This window comes from Vigna umbellata, chromosome 3 (genome assembly GCF_029865625.1).
Source record: "Vigna umbellata cultivar VRB3 chromosome 3, Vumbellata_1.0, whole genome shotgun sequence".
NCBI classification, from domain to species: Eukaryota; Viridiplantae; Streptophyta; class Magnoliopsida; order Fabales; family Fabaceae; genus Vigna; species Vigna umbellata.
Genome location: NC_142167.1, coordinates 1,517,350 through 1,539,246, shown reverse-complemented (window position 1 = coordinate 1,539,246; position 21,897 = coordinate 1,517,350). Strand labels below are relative to the sequence as shown.

General features: G+C 32.0%; 3 protein-coding genes across 3 annotated transcripts; 2 read left to right on the top strand and 1 right to left on the bottom strand.

Annotated features, from left to right (window-relative positions):
- Positions 1 to 753: 753 nt before the first annotated feature.
- LOC124820029 (F-box protein SKIP23-like) lies at positions 754 to 4,412 on the top strand. The gene is made up of 2 exons (XM_047291646.2): positions 754 to 1,946; positions 4,004 to 4,412. The coding sequence occupies exon 1, from the start codon at positions 862 to 864 to the stop codon at positions 1,933 to 1,935; it is 1,074 nt and encodes a 357-aa protein (XP_047147602.1). The 5' UTR covers positions 754 to 861; the 3' UTR covers positions 1,936 to 1,946; positions 4,004 to 4,412.
- A 3,798-nt stretch (positions 4,413 to 8,210) lies between these two features.
- On the top strand, positions 8,211 to 11,603 carry LOC124820032 (polygalacturonase-like). The gene is made up of 9 exons (XM_047291651.2): positions 8,211 to 8,529; positions 8,615 to 8,740; positions 8,833 to 9,000; positions 9,302 to 9,322; positions 9,429 to 9,636; positions 9,726 to 9,807; positions 10,017 to 10,125; positions 10,752 to 10,868; positions 11,288 to 11,603. Exons 1-9 carry the CDS (start codon positions 8,275 to 8,277, stop codon positions 11,513 to 11,515), a joined length of 1,314 nt encoding a protein of 437 aa, XP_047147607.1. The 5' UTR covers positions 8,211 to 8,274; the 3' UTR covers positions 11,516 to 11,603.
- Positions 11,604 to 12,817: 1,214 nt separating this feature from the next.
- Positions 12,818 to 20,212, bottom strand: LOC124820031 (actin-related protein 7-like). Its single transcript, XM_047291650.2, has 7 exons — positions 19,962 to 20,212; positions 19,609 to 19,824; positions 17,983 to 18,124; positions 17,218 to 17,462; positions 14,823 to 15,006; positions 13,775 to 13,842; positions 12,818 to 13,403 (listed from the first exon to the last, which is right to left on the bottom strand). Exons 1-7 carry the CDS (start codon positions 20,037 to 20,039, stop codon positions 13,251 to 13,253), a joined length of 1,086 nt encoding a protein of 361 aa, XP_047147606.1. The 5' UTR covers positions 20,040 to 20,212; the 3' UTR covers positions 12,818 to 13,250.
- Positions 20,213 to 21,897: the final 1,685 nt, after the last annotated feature.

The window sequence follows — 21,897 nt, the reverse complement described above, 5'->3', positions numbered from 1 at the left end:
GATATCATCCGTCCGCCAGTCTTTATCGTTTGTGAGTGTTTTAACAGGGTCCCACTAGATCCGGTCGAAACAGATATAATAATCCATAATGGGAATATATGTGCCATAGTTTTGATAAAACTATATATTTCGTTCCTTAGTGTTATATATATAATATTATATTATATTTTAATTTACTAAAGCATTTTTTTTAAATTTTATTATACTTTTCACAAATTTTCATAAATTTTATTTTCAAATTTTTTTCACTCTCACTTCTGAATATCTTAAAAAAACATCACAAATTTTACATGAATTTTCTCCTGATCTATCTTTGAATAGGAACAAATCCCTTAAATATTTTTGTTGAATCACTCAAATGGTTTTGTTCCATGTTTGATGATGGACAGTTCTTCTTTCTTCTAGCTTTAATCAATCTAGAGTTTAGAAAAATATTAACTCTAATAATTTTTAATTAGGCTAAATCTTATGATAGTTGAATTTGATACGAATTTTCTCTTCAATTACTATCGTCCTAGAGTTAAAGACTTTGTAGGCTTTTGATGTTTGAAAATATAGAATCACTATCCATTCATCATTGAGTAAAACTTTCAAAGATTATCTTAGAACATAATTCTAACCATCTTGGTATTTCATGATTTTGTTGTGATGTTTATTAAAAAAATGTGTTGAATTTTATAACTTAATTGTTGAAAGTATACACAAATTCTCTACAATTATAAATTTTCATATTAAAACAATACATTAGTCTTTTTACAAAGAAACAAACACAAAACACTTGAGTTCTGATTGGAAAGAAATGAGAAGTGTATGATGTAGCATTTTTGTTTCCTCAGTCATTCTTCTCCAAAGTTGTCGTCAATGGCGGACTGGTCTGAACTTCCGAAGGACCTTCTAAACCTAATCTCCCAACTCCTTCAAAGCCCTCTCTACCTTCTCCGTTTCCGATCCGTTTGTTCTTCTTGGCGCTCTTCATCTTCATCTTCTTCCCCTTTTCCCTTCTCTCACTCCATCACTCTCACCCCCACCTTCTCCCTCTCCCATCGATCCCTTCTCCTCCTCACGCCACCCTCCACCGCCCCCAACAGCCGTCCCTGGCTCGTCAAAATTTCCCACGACACACGCGCCGGTACTGCGCGTCTCTTCCACGCGCTTTCCCGCTCCCAGCCAAAACGACCCCGTTTCGCGCTCGACCTCCTCCGCCTCCACGTTCTCGACCTTGGCCGCGAGTTCCGCCTCTCCAGCGCCTGCCCCTCCACGGAATCCCTCTACGACGAGAAGCTCGTCCTCCTCTCCGTTGGAAATGACGGCTTTGCCCTCCTCACCATCCACATCTCCGGCAAGCTCGCGCTCTTCCGCCGCGGCGACTCGGGCTGGACCATCATCCCCAACATGCCGACCCCCTACGATGATGTCTGCGCCTTCCGCGGCTCCTTCTACGCCGTCGACGGAAACGGCCGTACAGTCACAGTGGGTCTCGACTCCTCGCTCCGCGTTGTCACGGAGCGCGTCTTCGGCGGGGACAAGAAGTTTCTGGTGGAGTGCGACGGAGCGCTGATGCTGGTGGACCTGTACTTATTCACGGACTACGAAAATTTGGACGAGGAGGGTGTTGGTATCATTGCGTGGGAGAGGACGGTGAAGTTTGATGTGTTTAGGCTCGATGAGGAGGTGGGGAGGTGGGTGGAGGTGGCGAGTTTGGGGGAGTGGGTTTTGTTCTTGGGAGAAGATTGTGCGTTTTCGGCTTCTGCCAAGGATTTGAGGGTTGAGAGAGGGAACTACGTGGTGTTTAGAGATAATTGGTTGGGTGCTGTCAGGGTTCCTAATGTAATGGGAGCTTTTGATTTGGGTGATGGAAGGATTTCGCCCTTGTCTGAGTGTCCCGGCTTTTCTGAGCTATTCTGGCCGCCCCCGGTTTGGGTCAGGACCCATTGATGCTTCTCGAGGTGTGTATGAATGCATGTATATGTGTTTGCTGATTTGGTAGATGACTTTTAGGTTTTTCATGCTGAATTGTGCTATTAATGTCTATTTCCATTGCTATGTGTGCATTGTATGTGTATGCGTATGAGAATTTCAGGTGTTCTCATGGTGAATTGTTCTATGAATATCTATTTTATGTGTGTGTGAATGTATGTATGTGTATGTGAATACTGATTTGGCAGAAGCTTTTCAAGTGTTTTCATGGTGAATTGTGCTGTGCTATGAATATCTATTTCGATTGGTGTGTATGAATATGTGTATGCTGATTTGGTAAAAAGGTTTTCATGGTGAATTGTGCTATAAATATCTATTTCCCTTGGTTAGTGCATGTTTGGTTTTCTGTCGGGAAGATGATTCTTGGACCCCTTTAGATAGATGGGAAGACAAAAGATATAAGGAATTGATATGATTGAAGATCCGATGTTAGAAGAAGTGAGGTGTAGAGAGAAATGAGAGGTATTGATGGCGTTGTTTGTAATTTCTGAGTGTTGGGAGGTTCCAATGTATTTGCAGAATGTAAAACTGAAAAGCCTCTTTCTTTTGTTTTCAGTTGGGTTTGATATTAAACTGAGTTTGGCTTTGAAACTCAGTTTGAAAAATAGAATTAAAGAGAGAGTTGCTTTTACAAACTCAGTTTGCTATATGAAGTTCATTCAAACTTAAGTTTACAAAATTTAGTGTGTTAATTTATCGTAGGGCACCACATTTTTCATTATTGTTTGGTTGCATTGGGTGTTAATAGAATCATAATTGGAATGGGGACTTTTTTGTTTGGAAAATGGTTGGATTTGACTCTTGTTGAAGTGTCCCAGGCGAGGTAATCTGGCCACCGCCAGATTGATTCAGGGTGACACTTCATGCTTGGTATGCTTATATACGTACTCTGATTTGGTTATTTCAAAGGTGAATTATGCATGAAAATCTAATTTCATTGCTTAGTGCATTTTTGGTATTCAGTTGGAGACCCCAATGTGCAATCAAAAATTATAATCTCTTACTCAGTTTACAGTTTGATTTGATTGTAAATAGAGTTGTCTCTATTTTGCCTTGAAACTCAGTTTGAAAAAGAAGTAAAGCGAGAGATGCTTTTACAACTCAGGTTGCAAAATGAAGTTCATTCAAACTTAAGTTTAGAAACTTCAATCCAAACACAGCCTTAGTGCGTGTTTTAATTTATTACAGGACACCTACAAAGCCACTCGTTGTTCTGTATTTTTAAACTTGGTAACTGGAGTATTAATTTGTTGTTAATTGAAGCATGTACTAAAGTTTGGTGTATATAAAGAAGGTTGATTAATGAAGTTTTAGATTAGGACTATGAGTGTCTTATGAAGAAGTATAGGTATTTTTGACATGGCTCTTTTTATTACGAGAATTTCTCTCGGTAATTTTGCATATCTATAAAGTGGAGTAACATATTAGAAGACCTTTACAAAAGGAGATCATAAAAGGATTTGCATATGTTATTACCGCTAACAATGAAAGTGAACACTATTCCTTTGTGAATCCTCTCCACATTGCTCACTCACTATGACAAATCATTATTCTATTTACTGATGCTGAAAATATTGTGCATTATTTAATTTTGAAAGTTAACTTCTATGAATCATGGTGCATAATTTATGCATTTTGTAGGTAACTTCAAAATTTAAATAGAATGTCCTACTTCTATAAATTATAATACTTTTTTCTTGCTGCCCGATATGTTCACCCCTTGACGTGGCAATCATTGTATGCCATTGTTCATTACTGTTTAGTTATGTTGGTACAAGTTCACCTACAGATACAGGCTCTTTTGTTCATTGTTTTAATCTTGCCCCAAGTTAAAGACTGCAGGCAAATGTTCTAACAATGGACTGACTTTTCACCTACACTTTTTTTTAAAGTAGCAGAGAAATTGTCCTAGCTGGGTTAGGTGGTTTCTGTAGTGGCTTCTGTAAATGTTTCTTTACTTGACTTTGAGAATAATTAAGATTTGAATAGGATGCTATTGCTAAAATGCCTTATACGATCAATGCAGGCTAAGCTAGAAAAACCAACATTCATGAAGATTATGTCCCCAGTAATCACCACCTAACCTCGGCAAAGCAACATTCACGAGTACTCCATTGTAAATTGAATAAAGAGTAAGATGTTTGGAAGTGGTCGATCAATTTGCCTCATTTGAAACCAGGATTTTTGTTTGAGGTTGATAAGGCTTCTTTAGTTCTTTTTTGCATATTGAAATAATTCATTGCTAAAATCCATAAATTCATTGTCTTCTGTACATACAAGGTTCAACAGTCCAAACTTGTAACTGCTTTCCATCTTTGCAAATAATTTTCTTGAAATAAGGAGACCAGTCTTTTTCATCCTAGTGGACATTTCCTGTAAAGTTTATTTCATTTTTTTTCTTATGCAAGTAGTGAACTTAATGGAATTGATAATTCCATTACGCACTCTTTCTTCCTTTAAATGCCAACGGAGTGGGAAGGAACAGGAACTTAAATGTTTATGACTCAGAACTCCATTACATTTTAGCATTTGAGTGTTTAAGACTGCACCTTTGAGCCCTCTCTTAAACAAGACGACGATGTTGTCCAATGTAAAACCAAGTTCTCCATAACCCTTTCATCAGTCTCCAATTGACCGTTTTTTGCTATTTTTTAAACTATATGTTGATTTCATGTCATTTTATGTATCCAAAACATAATCTTACTTCTCTTCATCCCTTTTGCCTTAACCAACATTACTGCCAACTTCCCCATTTTATTCAACCTAACTCATCAAAACATTTTTTTGTCCTTATAAGTTTACTACTACACTATGTATTCACATTCACAACGTCAACATAATGTACTTAATAATCACAACTATATATGTATTTCCTTATATATAATGTATGATTTTTTTTTTCAAGTTTAAAATAATAATAGAATTGGGTAGATGGAAGAGAGATGAAAACAAGGATTGTTGTTGAAGTCACTTTGAAATTCCAAGTGCTTCCATTATACAAGTTTTTCAGAAGTGGAACATGGATTACTCTATAGACATATAAGGTGTCAAGTGATAACCAAGTTAACATTTTTTATAACACACTGTAAAATAACAGATGTATTTTACATCTAAATTATATATTATTTTAATTAACTTTGAAAGCTATATAATAAATTTGAATATATTTAATTGATTTTTTATTAATTTTTTTTATCTATTGAATATCTATATTTTTTATTTGAGTATTTATTATTATTTTAATTTAGATGATACATCTTGCTGTTTTCATGTGTTAAGAGAAATGAATTTTATATATAATTAATATCAAATGATATTATTGATAATGTAAAATAACAAGTAATTTTTATTGCTTTTATTGAAAACATGATAAATAATAAGAAAACTTAATGAAAATTTAGTTATAAACTTATATATATATATATATATATATATATATTAATTTTTATTATCATTTTAATAAATTGATTATCTTTGTTATCACATACTTTAACGTGTGGAAAAAAGAGAAAAACTATCTATCTTGAAATATTTTAGTAGTCAAAAGGTCGAGATGAGGAGAAATTGATGTGTTAAATTCTTAACCCTTTCTTGTCTACTCTTGCAAAATTTTTGATTATATATTTTTAAAATAAATTTTGAACGTTATATAATATGGTAATGAAAAATTGAGACTATATATTATTTATTTATTTAAAAATTACGGCTATAGATTAAAAATAATAGTTTTTAAGTTTTAAAAATAAAAAAAATAAAAAAATGTATGAATAATCAGGACAATCTCAATCAGTGGTGTCTAACTAGAATGTTCCCTTGATTCCACACGTTATGTTCAGAAAAATATGAGTGATATTTAACTAACACACCATTTTTACTTATTTTGAAAAGTTAAAAAAATATACAAACTTTAATATATACACACACACACACAAACACATATATACATATATAATAAAATTAATTTTATTTATAAATATTGTAATTTAATATATAATAAAATAATAAATTTGATTTAAAAATACAATTTAAAAAAAAAAATCTTATTTAACCTGTGTTTATTAGCTCATGCATTAATCTATGCGCTGAGAATCATTTTAATAATTCTAATTCCTTCAAACCTAAATTGAATGTTTTGGTAGAATAATTGTCGTTGTTGAATAAGTCTTTCTATGCTAAGTTTAAAATTGAATCCCTTTTTTTCATCACTCAAGTTTTGTTTGAATGAATACTGAATTTTAAAGCTAAAATATTGATGGTGAAAATTGAATTTTCCATGTGAGAAACATAACCTAGTTTGAGTCAAGAAAAGAAACACATGTTGTTCTTTTAGAATGTTTTAGTGAAAGTTGTTGTTGTTTCTTATTTGTCAAACCATATGGGTGGTTATGTACCAAATATGTCAAATGCTACAATGTTGCCTAACCCACCATAAATCTAAAATTCTTGCAATCACTTTCCGCACTTTTAAAATGGATAATGGGAACTCAAACGTGAAAATTTAGCTTAAATTACAATAAATATGATAGCTTGATACAGTAAAAATTACGTATGAAATTATTTTTTTTGTGTTGAATATATATAATAAAAAAATGTAAAATAAGTCTAAAATATAAATAAAAACAAATACCAAACTAAACATGAAAGATAAAAATAAGATAAAAATAATATATTTAACTATACTTAAACTTTATAATTACATTTTATAAGAACAATTCAGGCAACTCTATTCACCAATTGCTATTAATTTTCTGCCAAAACTAGATAGATTAATTAGCAACATAATGATATTAACAAACAAAATTAATCTTTAATAAGTGAATTAGAAGAAACTGACAATAAAAAAAGTTAAATTATAATAACTCTGCAAGTTGATCTACCCGTTCAGAATGGCACTGTGTGATTCTTAACTTTTAAATCTGCATTTTTATTTTCTGTTTGATTTTTCAATATCAAACATTTAGGGCAGTTCAAATATCAATATGTTTTAATTAACTACTGAAAAAGTTTAAGTATGTTATTAAAAGCATTAAACTTCAATGATTTTTTTTTTCTTTCTGTAAATTATTGCATATATGAGTCATTTTTTGGTTTCGTAACTGAAAAGATTTTGCTGTTTGGTAATGTGATGCGATGAATCTAGCTTGTTGAATGTAACATATGAAAGGCTATATTTTAATGTTACATATGAAAATAAGGGAATAAATTTCAAATCATTAAAAATAAAATTATAAATTCCGATCCTAAATTCTACAACAATAATCTCTAGTGATTTTTTTTTTAAATTTATACAAGTTATAGTACACACATGTATAATATTATTAAATATTTAAAAATTTAAACAAATAATTATTAAATTATATATTCAATAATTACAATTTAAATAATAAAAAAATAATATATTTTTTAAATATGTTAAAAAACTGAAAGAGGAAAATATATACAACCGAAATTTTTGTTTTTTTTTTATATTAGAAAGAAACATTACATTTTAACAGATACATCAAATAAACACTACCTGATAACTTTATTATAGTAATATAATAATACATATTAATATTTCAATTTAAAAATAGAAAACATATCATTAAAATATTAATACAATTAGGTTTCAAGACATCAATGTGTTATTAGAATTTTCCTAAAATATTGTCTCCTAACTTCTTAATACTAACATTTTTAACCTTTTAAAAAAGTGATATGGTAAATTTTTAAAATATATATAAGGAAGTAATCAGAAGTAAGAGGTTTATAGTATGAAGGTTATTAAATAGTAGAGTTAATAAACATAAATTTATATATCATTTCCATATCCTCAAATTTTCAATCAGAAAAAAATGAATGACTTTTGATAATGTTTAAGGTGTTAAAAGTTTTCCTTTTATTCAATATTGCTGTCATACTGCACTTTGAATTTTCCATTACTGATACACATGTTGAACTGGTTTTAGCAGTCAATGGAAACACACTTAGCACAAAATGTTTGGCAGTTGGTAAACAAGCACAAGAACACCTGAAATTAACGAACTCAAGTTTAATTTTTTACCATTGATTCAAAATTCTGGTAACACCCCAGTATTCATTTCTTCTCAGTCTCAACAAATTTTTCTTCTTTCTTACAATCAATCAATGCTAATTTTTTCTCTCTCTACAAAACCAGCTCTAACTTCCCTATAAATATATATACATATAACTCTTCCTTTGCCATTTATCACAGCACAAGTCTCTCTATAATCCTAAAAAACAACCTTTTCTCACCTTGTTGTTTTGTCACAGAAAAAAAAGACACATCACACGAGAATGTCTCCACAAAGTGTTGCAGTTCTTTCACTTTTCATCACCATGTTTGTCTCATCTGGGGTGTGTTTTGGCTCTTTCCTAGAAGACACATATGATTTAACTAAGTATCAGCATTACTCTGTCAAACCAAACAATGAACATTTTGGTAACATCATGAGAAGGGCTTATGGATCCAACCCTTCTGCAAGGTCTAAGAGAATGATCAGTGTTGATGACTATGGAGCCAAAGCTAATGATGGAAGAGATGACACTAAGGTAATTAATTAACGTTACAATCTGACATGAGAATTATTAAACTGTGTTTAACTCCATTCAGTTACCAATCTTTCTCTTTCCTTAGGCATTTGAGAAGGCATGGAATGAGGCATGTTCTTCAGGGGATGTTCTTGTTGTCCCAAAAGCAAAAATCTATCATTTGAAGCCAATCACTTTTTCAGGACCATGCCAACCAAACACTGCCTTCAGGGTGAGATTAATTAACATTTTCAACCAATGATTAGTTAGAGATTAGGTGATTTTTTCACTTTCCCCACAATTTTGCTTCATCATGTTGCTCAGGTCTATGGAACAATCAGAGCATGGCCTGATATATCAGCATATGGAAAAGAAAGACTATTCTGGATCATGTTTCAAAATCTCACCAATCTCAGAGTTGATGGTGGTGGCATCATCAATGGAAATGGCAGAAAATGGTGGCAGAACTCTTGCAAAACCAATGAAAGCCTTGTAAGTTGTTCTATTTCAACGTAATTAACTCAAACTCCTGAAACATTCACATTGTTCTTTACACTATTTCCAGTAAAAACACTTCTGCAGAACTAATGTTAAATCTGTTCATTGTATTCTGCAAAACTGATTAAAAAATATGTATTATATACCAGAATCATCAAAAGGAGATCGTTTCTGCACATTCATTATGCATTACATCTTAAATCAATGAATAGTGCAGATCTGTGTGATGTTAATTGAGTCAGATTTCGTGTGATTTTCAATACTGAACATGAGTTTTTGTCTCTGTGTTTCACAGCCATGCAGACACGCTCCAACTGTAAGTTAATGTTCTTCTTTGTAGCATGATGTTTCATTTTACGTGCAACAATTTTACACGTTGATGCACACATGACTCTGTTTGCATACTAAATTTTGTTGCACAGGCTGTGACATTCTATGGATGCAACAACCTGAAAGTGACAAACCTGAGATTCAAAAATGCACAACAAATGCATGTAAGGTTTCAAAGGTGCAACAATGTGACGGCTTCGAATTTGATCCTGAGAGCACCAGGGAACAGCCCCAACACTGATGGAATTCACGTCACAGGGACACAAAATATTATCATAAGCAATAGCTCCATTGGGACAGGTGAAAACCAAAATCAACAACACAATATTAGAAAAAAAAAACACGAATTTTAGATTTTCTGATATGCTTTTTTCACTGTTTTATTGAAGGTGATGACTGCATTTCAATAGTGAGTGGGTCCGAGAATGTTCGAGTGATAGATGTTACGTGTGGACCAGGGCATGGAATCAGGTTTGTAATCATAGAACAATGTTAGAACAAATTATGTTGGTGAATCTCAATACATAGTATCAATGAGATCAAGCAATGGGTAAAAAGCAAATATAATATTATAAAGTATCTTTTCTAAGAAAAAGGAGGAATTGCTAATAACAATAAAATTAGTATATTTTAGTAGGCTGAACCTTTTCAAAAGTTGATGTTGTATTATAATGTTGCAGCATTGGAAGCTTAGGGGCTGGTAACTCAAGGGCTAATGTGTCTAATGTGTTAGTGAACAGAGCCACCATAAGAGGAACCACTAATGGAGTTAGAATAAAGACTTGGCAGGTATACATACAATACAAAGCTTTTGACTTTGCTTCTGAAAACTGCAATTCAACTTACCCACATAAATTAATTTTAGATTTGTACAAATTCCAAAGAAAGTCTTCAAGAAAAATTGGTAAATCTGAACACAATGCCAAATTTTAGGCACAATAAGACTACAACAATTTGGAAGTTGACCTATTGTACATGCTCAATTTGAACTACCATGCTTTGTTCCAACTTTTTTGTTTTGGTTGGTTATCACTTCTAAGTTCTAACTGACCAAAGTTGACATGAAATGTTTCAACCAACCATGTTTGGCAAGTTTACACACAGTCCACCAATTCTTAACCTTCTTTTCACAAGTCAACATGGTTTTCTTTTTCAAAAGCTGTGTAGTTCAACTTTCTTTGATCCTTCCTCTTAACTAATCTCAACCAACCTTTTCCTTTTTCTTTTCATTTGTGTTTTGTGGGTTGACATGGAAACTACTGTTTGGAAGTCCTTTATATGCTAAAAATTGCCACAAAAGACATTTTCCTAAACTTTCAATCAAGAAAGATTAACTGAATTTAATGATTTTCCTTCTGACTATGAGACTGTGTTTTACGAATGATGTCTTACATAATGTTTGTATGACAACACAGGGAGGTTCTGGATATGCGAGAAACATAAAATTTGAGAATATAGTAATGAGAAATGTGACAAATCCGATAATTGTAGATCAAAACTACTGTGACCAGAAGAAGCCATGCAAAGAGAAGGTGAGTTTTTGAAGGTGTGAATGAGAAAAAAGAGAGAAAGTCCTTGTATTAAGGAAAAATATTACTTGGCTCAATTTTTTATATTCATTTAATATTATTTTTATTTACTTTTTACTCTTTTCTTAAAGAAAAAAAAGTAAAAAATATCTTTTGACACACATAATTTTTTTTACATTAATTTGATATTATCCTTCCTTACTTTTTACTTTATTCTTTTTCGAAAAACTATAAAAATTAACTCTTTTAAAACCATTTTGCCCTTATTAAATGTGTCAAATGAATATTAATGTGTGTTATACTATTCTTTACTCTTGAAAAAATACAAAATTTTATATTTTATGACCATTTTACTCATCTATTCTGTGTCAAACAAATGTAAAAGCGTGTCATAATACCGTTAAGATTGATAAAATTTTCAGGTCTCAGCAGTGCAACTGAGTAACATTGTGTACGAAAACATAAGAGGAACAAGTGCTTCAGAGGTGGCAATAAATTTTGATTGCAGCAAAAGTTTCCCATGCAAAGGAATATACTTACAAGATGTGATCTTAACACCACAGAGCCATGGTGGCACTAAAACCATTGCTACATGTCAAAATGTTAGATATTTTAATAGAGGAAAGTTTTTTCCTTCATGCTCTAATTGATTATCATATTAGAAGTGTAGTTATCATAATTTGTACATCCTCTTGCTTCAATAGAGTCTACCACTTAGTTTTTTAAAAACTCAAATTCCTCTCATTTAATCTTATAAAGTTTATTTATAACATCAACTTTTTATTTATTTATATATTATAAATTTATTGTATGTGACCTAAGATTTTTAACAATTTGATATGTTTTACCATAAAATATATTATTTAAGTAAAAGCTGATTTTTTTAATATTTTATAACTTTACAAGAACAGTTTGTCTACTTTAAATTAGAAAGTTTTAAATTAAATTTAAAAAGTAAACTTTAAAATTACATCTGTTTTACCATAATTAATTATTTTCTGTTACTATTAGTCAGATTTTTTTATCAATGACAATGAAATCATATTTTCAATCTCTGTATGTAAAGAAATTTAATATTAATAAGAATTAATTTTTAATTGATAGATTATTAAATATATTTAATATTAAAATAAATTTTGTATTTAGTAGTTGAAATAATTTATTCAAATAAAAACTAATGTATAATATTTCAGTTTTTTTATCCAAATAAATAATTTAAAAATGAAACAATTTAAATTTAGAAACAATTGAAATTCAACATGTTTTAAAGTTTGTAGAAATTGTCAAGTCAAACATATAGTAATATTCTTATTTCATAGTATAATAATTTATTAAAAAAATGTTGAGCACAATAACATCATGGCATATCAAATTTACCAAAATACTCATAGTTCATGATGATTTAATAAGTGTAAAAATAATAATAGTTAATGATAAAAAATACGAAAATATAAAAATTAAACATAACGATAAAATTTTACATTACAAACCCAAAAGTTAATGTAAGAAAAAATATAATGTTTAAAAATTTATAATCAGTGTTGTGAATGGTATGAAATTAAAAATAACACTTAAATATTTTCCAAAAAGAGAAGCATGTATTAGAGAATCTCAGAATTTCTAAGACCTTTTGCTTAACCCATTGTCATAAACTAACACAATTGAACATCCAATTTTTGCCACTAAGGTTTTTCTTCATTTGGAAGAGTGGAGACATCTTATTCAAGATGATTATGGTATCTTTGACTAAAAAACGTATAAACATACCAAGATAAATAATTTTTCCATTTAAGTTTTGCAGTGATAATAGTAGGAGTAGCTAATATAGAGAAAGTCATTCCAAAAAGAACAACTTTGAGAGGAAAACCCAAGGATTAAAAAAAAAAAACTAACTTAGACAAAAACCTTAGGTGAAATCTACGACCAAAAAACATAAGGACAAGGATAGCAACTTGATACCAACTTGAAAAACTTAAATGGAGTAAAACGTTGTATGTACTTTTTACACGGTTACAAAGGAGCATAATACAAAAGGTCAAGGCACTGCATTAAACCCTAACCCTAAAGTTGGGTTCAAATACATAAATAATAATAGAAATAAAACATTACATTTCAACAATATGCATGCAGCTACTACTGCAATATACATAATTTTGGCAGAGCAAGGTTTTACTCAAGTCATCTACCCGTGGTGCCAATACACCTAAACATGGAAATATGATTGCATTTACTTAATGAATATCCACTACAATTTTTAAAATCAGGCGACCACCTAGACATCTTGCAAGTCTAGAATTATCTAGAGTCAATTGGGGGCCTATCCAAATGTGCTAATATAAGTGTAAAGGAACTGGCTGTTTGCGAATATTGTGCAATTGAATCCCATCAAAAGCATTTCCTGTGAACAATGGAAGGCCCAGTTTCATCATAGTCTGCCTTAGTTACATGCTGATTTTGAGGAAAAACTACTTTGGCAAGTATGGCACCTCCCACCCATGCAGAGTACACGGTTAAATTTTCTGGCATGTATTCTGGAGGCTGCAATATGCCAGAGATTATCAGTCAGAGGAAACAGAAGTTAGAACATGAATAACGATATAAAGTTTATGGACAAAAGTATAGGATCATAATGAACTATTATAAAGATTAAGCCCGCAACTATTTATCCCCACAAAGAGAGGAAGCAGGAAATTGCTGCGGGGAACAACTTATTCTGGTCTAAGCATGTGAATTGCAGAGGGATGGAAATAAAACCATGGACCTGGATCCCATATTTCATTACGCACCAGATTTCAAGAATTAGTGACCACAAAAATGAAACATTATTTCAATGTTAAATACTAAAATTGACATAAATATGATGTCAATGAGACGTGCTTGTCAGATTATTTACTTGACAAAAGAATTACCTTTACTAGGGTAGGTCGAATAGCAGATGAACTTAGGCTAGATTCCTTCTGAAATCTTTCCTCAAAACCTACAGAAAGAAGCAACATTGGCGGTTAGCTTTCTCATAGAAAGCGATCAGATTACCGAGATAACCCTCCTCTAGCCATGAACATACTGAACAAATAGACATCTAACACGAAATTTCTTTTCTTACTAATCAGAGAAAACTTAAATTCCGTACGCAATTAAATGCAAAGTTATTTAACAATGCAATAGAAACAGCATTTTATGCACAAACATACGGAACAACACAAGAAAAGTGAGTTACAAGATAAAGTTTTTGTTGTCTACTATTTGGTGATGAATGCACAATATGAGAAATAGTGTTGTTCATGGTTTCATACACATCAGTATGGGAAGGAACAATATAAATTTAATGTATAAATGTTTTTAGTCTCAAATTTGAGATAAGTTTGTTTTTAGTTTCCCTAATTTAGAATTAATCATTTTAACTCCAATAATTTGGAAAAAAGCTTGTTTTAGTTCTTTTTACCTGAATATCGCTGCTAATTATTTCACTTATATAACTAACAAATTATAAGTTGTTTACATGATAACCTACTGCATGTTTATCATCCTTTCAAAGTTTTCATTCTAATGACATTTTGGTAGAAAACGCTAGAGAAAAAAGACAAAAAACAAGTTTTTTTTATAAATTTCAAAAAGCAACAGCAAACTCCCCATAAATTTTAGAGACTAAAATTATAATTACACTAAACTTTTACTATAATATTCTATTTGCTATATGATGTTTATTTCGTATGATAAAAAGGAACAATGTTTTCTATATTTAAAATAGTTATATTTAATTATTTTTTCCATATGATTTCTTATAGTATATATAACCGTAATATAACATTATAATTAGGGAAAATTGCATTCCTCCCTCGAGTGAAATATACAGAAAAGCAAGACCTTTCATTAGTTCTGTTGTACTCATATTAAGGAAAAAGAAAACATAGGATCTTTCACACTAGATTAAGCAGAGCTAATGAAATAATTGTTTACCGGTCATAGAAGAAGTGCCACCACAAACCACGGTATTTTCAAGAAGTTGGCGATGATTATCAGATGACACATTTGAAATAGTACGGACGAGCTGGTCAACAATGCCATGAGCCTCTAAACCTAATAGACATGGCTGAAACAAAGCTTCCCCAATGGTATACCTTTCTCTTCCAATTTTAATGACCTATAAAAATTCAAAAATCAGGGTTCGAACAAGTCAACAAATGCAGAAGACCAAAGTAAGAATGAGAAAGTACATGCTAAAGGTAGAGAATTATACTAACAAGGCAGTCATAGGAAAACACGACAAAACTGAACCAAAAAAGACTGTATCAGGCAACAAGAAAGTTATATTTATAGGTCAGCAACAAGAAAGACCTGCCATTTGGAGACATTATTCTAAACAAAATAGGCAAGGACATGCGGTAGTCAATTAGAGGCGGTGTTCCTGTGAATTTCTTCTCAGGAGATGTTGCTCGGATTATTGATTTGTATATGTACTTGTGTTCTTTGTTTGTCATTCAATAATACTTATGAGGCTAGACTCCTTATTCTGGTATCTATCAGCTAACCAAATTGCATTCAGTTGAATATTTCAGAAAACATATCTTCTTCCTAGTTCCTGCATTCAACCAAACAGCTCCTAACTTCTAACTCTTCTTTTATTCTTAGTGTGATGAGCTTCTTCTGCGTGGTATAAAGTCATTGTTCTCATTCAGATCTGCCACCACCACATCACAACTACTCAACTTTGCATCTCTGCTCAGCCGCTCAGCCTTATATGGAACACATCAAATTATCATATCAGTGTTTACGCAGCATTTTATGCACTTTTATTCATTTATGAAGTTCAAACTACCATGTTCTCAAGAGAATAATTGTATCCACATCTTATGGGTTAAACTAGTAACTGTCATGGTTTATATCTGAATTAGAGTTCTTTTTCAGATAATTTCAATTTGGTTCTGCTTTTTCATCAAAAACTTACCATGCCCAACCCTGGTCAAAGGTTCATGGCCATTCTGACCACCTCTATGATCATAACATTCAACAAGTGTAAAACCAATAAATCCCTACCACTTGCTCAAAGCACAAATATAGACGTTTCTAGTCTCATTCAGCACATCCTATGGAAAATAGGTATGGTGATGTTGGTAGGGAACAAATGGGCTAAGCATGGAAATGAAAAAACAGAAGGATGTGTTTATAGGATAGGAGAGAGTACCAAAGGGGCAACAGAAACTAGCTTAGGAATTTTCCTTGGAGACAAAGGCTGCATTCTGAAGCTCTGGCTGATATATTCTTTTCTGTATTTTTTTTTTCTGTTTTCCTTTATATATTTTTCAGAGCTTGAGTTATAATGCTCTACTGTAAAGGAGTCGTTCTACTAGAATGTGATCTATATACTACCGGTTTCTATCAGGTAACAAAATCACTCAGAACCCTTCTACGAACTAAGATACAATGCATGCATCCAATCATCCGTATTTGATTAAATATCATCCAAAGAAGAAATACATTTAGACCCAAAACAATCTTCAGTTTAAATATTTCAATGATAATCTCCTATAACCTTATCGATGTAATACAATAACCAATGTGTGAGCAAGGTTTGCAGACTTTGGCCAACTAAAGTAGAAGCCAAATGACTAGTTCATATGCATCGCAACAAAAAAAAAAAAGAACTTCAATGTGACCAGCCAGATCAAATTTAACATTATTATGGAATTAAAACAGAAGCTTTCCTAAGGTAACAAATGTGAGCCACCTTCTCCTTTCTGCCTTTGTTTAAGTTAAGAACAGGTGAACAATCTCAACTCAAGTAAGCCCTACTCTCATTGGATAAACGGATAAACCACTTGATGTGGTACTTGAGCCTTGAGGTTCTCCCCCCACCTAGTGGACTAGTCTTTTGAGTTGGGTTCTCCACTTGTGCTTAAATCATTACAATTGGTGCTTTCATTGAGAGTTAGGTTACAGAACGGACTCTACAGGCTGAATTAAGGTGCAAAATGAACACTAATAGATGAGTGAAGTGTTCTCAAGGAGAAAAGAGCCACCGGTGGGTCAATTTCAATAGAGTGAAGCTGCCATTTCAGCCCTTAAAGGGTAATGTTAGGAGTCCCACATTGAGTAAGATAAACTACTTAATGCGGTACTTAAGTCTTGCAGTTCTCCCACCTAATGAACTAGTCTTTTGGGTTGGACTCTCCTCTTCTGCTTAAGTCCTAACACACAATTTTTCAACCCACCTTTCAATTTTGTCTGCTTTGCATTCGTACTAAGATTGTAAAATCTAAAGTAAAACAAACTTGATTGATGAACTGACTAAATACATTAGGAACAGGCATAAGTAAATGAAAAAATTATTAGATGGAGGAACAAAGAGACATGCCTGTCCGTCAGGAAGGGTATGTGTCTCCACAGGGCAAGAATCTTGAGTCTGCTGATAAGCTAATTCATCTTCAGCACAACATGAGTATAGCTGTTTTATTTTCTCAACTTCAGAGATGTTGAGATTCACTCGTGGATTGGATTTGCAAAGTTCTTGAGCAAGGAAATTAGTTAGATCGATACCTCCAAACTCAAATCTTCTAGAGGCAATGTGGTTAACAGCACCCTCAATCACTGGTGCAATATCTGATCAGGCAAGCCAAAAAGATCAAGTTGTGGATAATTAGTAAGCTCAGATTTTGAAAGAGAAACACTCAGCTTTCTACTCATGCTCTTAGATAGCACATACCATACTTATTAGATCACCAAAGATGGCATGTAGAAAAGGCAGGGTAAAATGAATATGCAAATGCAGGCAACAGTTCAATTTTTAAGTTATCCTTTTGACTCTTTTTGGCTTTAAAGATCTGACAAAGTCCCATGTAATTTATATTTGACCACTGATAAATGATATGCAGCTATACATTATTTTTATTTTACTCTGCTGCAATACAGAGATTTGACTACAACAGGTTTTTAGTCACCCACCATAGAGCTTTTGGGGCACAAACATCACATGAATATGTGATAGAGATAACATATACACCCACATTCAAATTAGACAACTTGATTTACAGCAAGCAAATCAAATAAACCATCTCTGTTTGTAGTTTTTAATTATACAATAAAAAAATATTTGATTTCCCATTCTTTCAGATATGGATACCTATTTTTCCATGACCAATGTCAACTGTGCATCCAGAGATACGTCCTACAGCATATAGTGACAGCACTGCTTGTTCAGAAGCATAAAACCCTGATATGTTGAATGTTTCAAACATTAGTTGCACTAACTGTTCCTTGTTAGCCTGGAAAACAATAATGCATATATCTATTAAAGAGTAATATATACATCTGTTAATAAAAAAGCGAAAGAAAAGTTAAATTAAAGAGTACTACAGACTTGTAAACCTTCAATTTTTATTTCAAGGAAAGTCTAATGGATTATGGGCATGTTCGGATACACTTTTCCATAAACACTTTTTGAAGAAAATAGGAAAAAAAATTAAATAAACTTCTCCATGAGTTAAAATTATTTTATGAATAATATTAAGGTTGAGAGAGAATGAATGAGATTTGAAATTCATGTAAATTAATTTTTAACCCAAGTGAAATTCGGTACATTGAAGTATATATAGCTAAGTAATCTGTAACAAACCTAACTGAATAGAATCAAGTATATAGAGAACTCTAACTAACCTCTAACAAACCTAACCTATATAATCCAGAGATACTTAGAATGTTAGAAGAGACAGCTGTACTGCTTCAGTTACAGTAATACCTATACTACTGCTGTACAGAAATAAAAAAAAAAAAAGAAAACGAGATATATTGTAGAGTAACTATACTTGAAAACATAAGCTAAAAATCATCTTTTACACAAGAAAATATAAGGGAACTTCTACAAATTAACTTAAACATAAACTGATTTTAACTTATGGAGAAATTCATTTCATTTTTTCTAATTTCCTTCTCCTAGAAGTGTTTTTGGAGGTGTTTATCCAAGCAGATGCTATATCATATAGAAAGCTTGTTATGTAGTTGATAAAAATCATAAACCAGAAATGCATTTTTTTCCTAGACATTAAGAATTTGGATTTTCTCTTGGGATTTTGGTGTTGTCCCTTTGTTATGCCTTCAAAATACACTAATGTACACTGATTTTGATGTTTTAAAATATATTGAAAACTTCTTTAATATACAAGAATCAGTGTATTTTGAAGGCACAGTAGAGGAAAATACCAAAAGTCCGGCAGAAATCCTGAACTCAGACAAAAACGTAAATATACACACAAAAGATGACACCAAAATTTCAAAAGAGTACATGCTTAATTTTTATTAACTAAGGAGGGCAACTCGAGGAATACACCAGCAAACATACATATACTCCAGAGACACATTACGACCCTATTAGGAAGAAAAAGGCGTATGTAGGTACTTGTTAAAATTAAGCTTGTTAATAAGCCACTGCCATACCTACGACAAGCATAAAATAAGACAAATAGTATTGCTCACTTCAAGAAATGCTGTTGTAGGAATGAAGTTTGCAAAATTCTATACAGAAAATTCAAATGAATTATCATACAAACAGCGGCGGTAATCCATTGTTTTCATAAGCCTTAATTTCTCAACTGTCAAACATAAAATCATCCAAACAGGTCCAAAATAGTTAACAAGTGCTCAATGAGGCATATAATCCCAGACAAGCTGAAAATAGGGTCAACAAACGGGAAATTTTAAATCAGTAATAATTTTTAATGACAAATAAATGCATAAACTTCTAAAGTCAAACCTTTGGAGTACAAAGTGGATCCGTGAAGAGTATCTGCCCTTCATTGCCAATTTCCCATCCAAGGCCAGTATACAATACATAATGCAGTAAATCTTCCATGGCATCCCAATCTCTGACATAACCTCGGTAAACCGGATCGACGGAAACGTCGTCGACTGTTGGGTTATCGGTCACTGACCCATCATCGAGCATTCGCTTCATCTGAGTGGGAATTATCTGAACCAAAAGAGCCACAATTAGGGACACACATTGGCGGAAGACACAAAATTAACACAAATTCTATAATGCTTGTCGAGAAATGAAATTAGAAGCAAAGCGAAAAATGGATTTTCAGGCGAGAATTCACTCCATACCATGGCCGGAGTTTGATCGGGAATTGCAAAACCAGCTTTGAGAAGGCTGGAACCGGGGTCGACGACTGCGGCTTCCATGGCACGAAAACGAAAACCCTAACCCTAGATTTTGGGTTTGTGAAATAAAGCTTCAGGCTCTACTGTGAGTTCTGAGGTGAGTAGAGAGAAACTGCAGCAGAAGAAAAACGAAGAAACGAATACAGTTATTAGCGGGTTTTAATTTGAATACGAATGCTGTTTCATGTTCTATTTGATTTTTTTTACAGCGAAAGCAGTGATATGACACTATTTAAAAAAAAAACAATTGTAAGATATTAATTAATGGTATATTCATATACAATATTTCAAATAATTCTAATATTTTCAAGAAATTTTTAAACAATGTAAAAGTAGATTTTTATTTATTGAAAGGGAAGTAACTGGCATCTGTAGAATTAGGGGGATGCTCTATGCTATGAGTAGAGAGATAAGAAAAATTACAAAAAAAAAAATTGTGTAACTTGTAACTATAGGTATTGATATTTTAGGATATAAATTAAAACGTGTAATAAATAAATCTTTACTAAGAAATAATACATAGTAACCTAAATTAAAATGTTACAAATTTATATTTGATCAAACTATTGACTATAATATATGAAAAAATTAAAATGTTTATTTCGTACCATATAGACCATATAGACGTTCCATGTGGGAACCGACTTTTATATACTCATTTTTTAAATTTAAAAAGTTACTTTTTAACTCCATTTAGACGTCCAATCCCGCCAATCTGACTTCTACAGCCATATAAACGTCTGATGTGGGAAACCAACTTTTATATGGCTGCATTAAAACACCGTGAACGCGAGGCAGCAGTTATGCACACTTAATGTTCATCATCTTCCTCGCGTTTTCAGGCTTACTGTATGTTAAGATGTGAATTTCTATTTAGTACCGATTTAAAAATATAGATATTGGGTCTCAAAATTGTCAAAATTGTATGAATTGAGTTCCTTCCGTTAAATGGGCAAAAACGAAGTTAACTCCCAACTGATGTGACAAAAGAATCTTCACTTTTTCTTCTCTCTCCTATGCTTTTTCTCTCTTTTTTTAATCTTTTTTATATCATTGGAGGCACCTAGTTGAAACATGAACAATCTTTTCTGGTTATATATCTTCATTTTTCACTATCTCTGATACACTCAAAATCTTCCTTCAGCTTCTTGAACATCTCAAACACACTCCTTCTCCATCTTCTTCCTCGTAAGAAACCATTTCTAAATCAGTATTTATATATTAAAATTTAGATAATTTTTTATTCTTAAATTCTATAATTTTTATAAGTGACAAATCTATATAATTTTTAAATAATATTAATATCAATGTAAAGATATATACCATTAAATCTATTTTAATAAAATAGAAACCCAATTAAATAAAAACCAAAATTAAAATAAAAATGAATCACGCATCTAAATAACAGTTACCTCCATTTCTGTCCATATTTAACGGAAACGACTTAATTTATACAATTTTAACAAAATACTAAAAAATTCAGCTCTTAATATGGGAATGAAGTAAGCATTTAAGCCTAATTATTATAATAATTATCTTAAAATTTTCTCAAAACTATTTATAGTCATTTAACTCATGTCCACTTTTTTTCATACACACATCATTTACGACATATCAACATGCTTAATAAAGATATAACATATACTTACATTCTTTTATTTTCACCCAACACAAAGAATCACAATAGAATAACATCAACATACTTTCCTCCAAAACACAAAACCTCAGCCAATAAGCTTAACCATGTAACATAGGCCATGAGTGCATGTTGCTCCCACGTAGAGTCTAACACCTTTGCATGGCTATCGTTCCACTCGTTTAACAAGCATAAATCTAACATAGAGGGTCGTCTAACCACATCAATTCATCTAACCAGCAT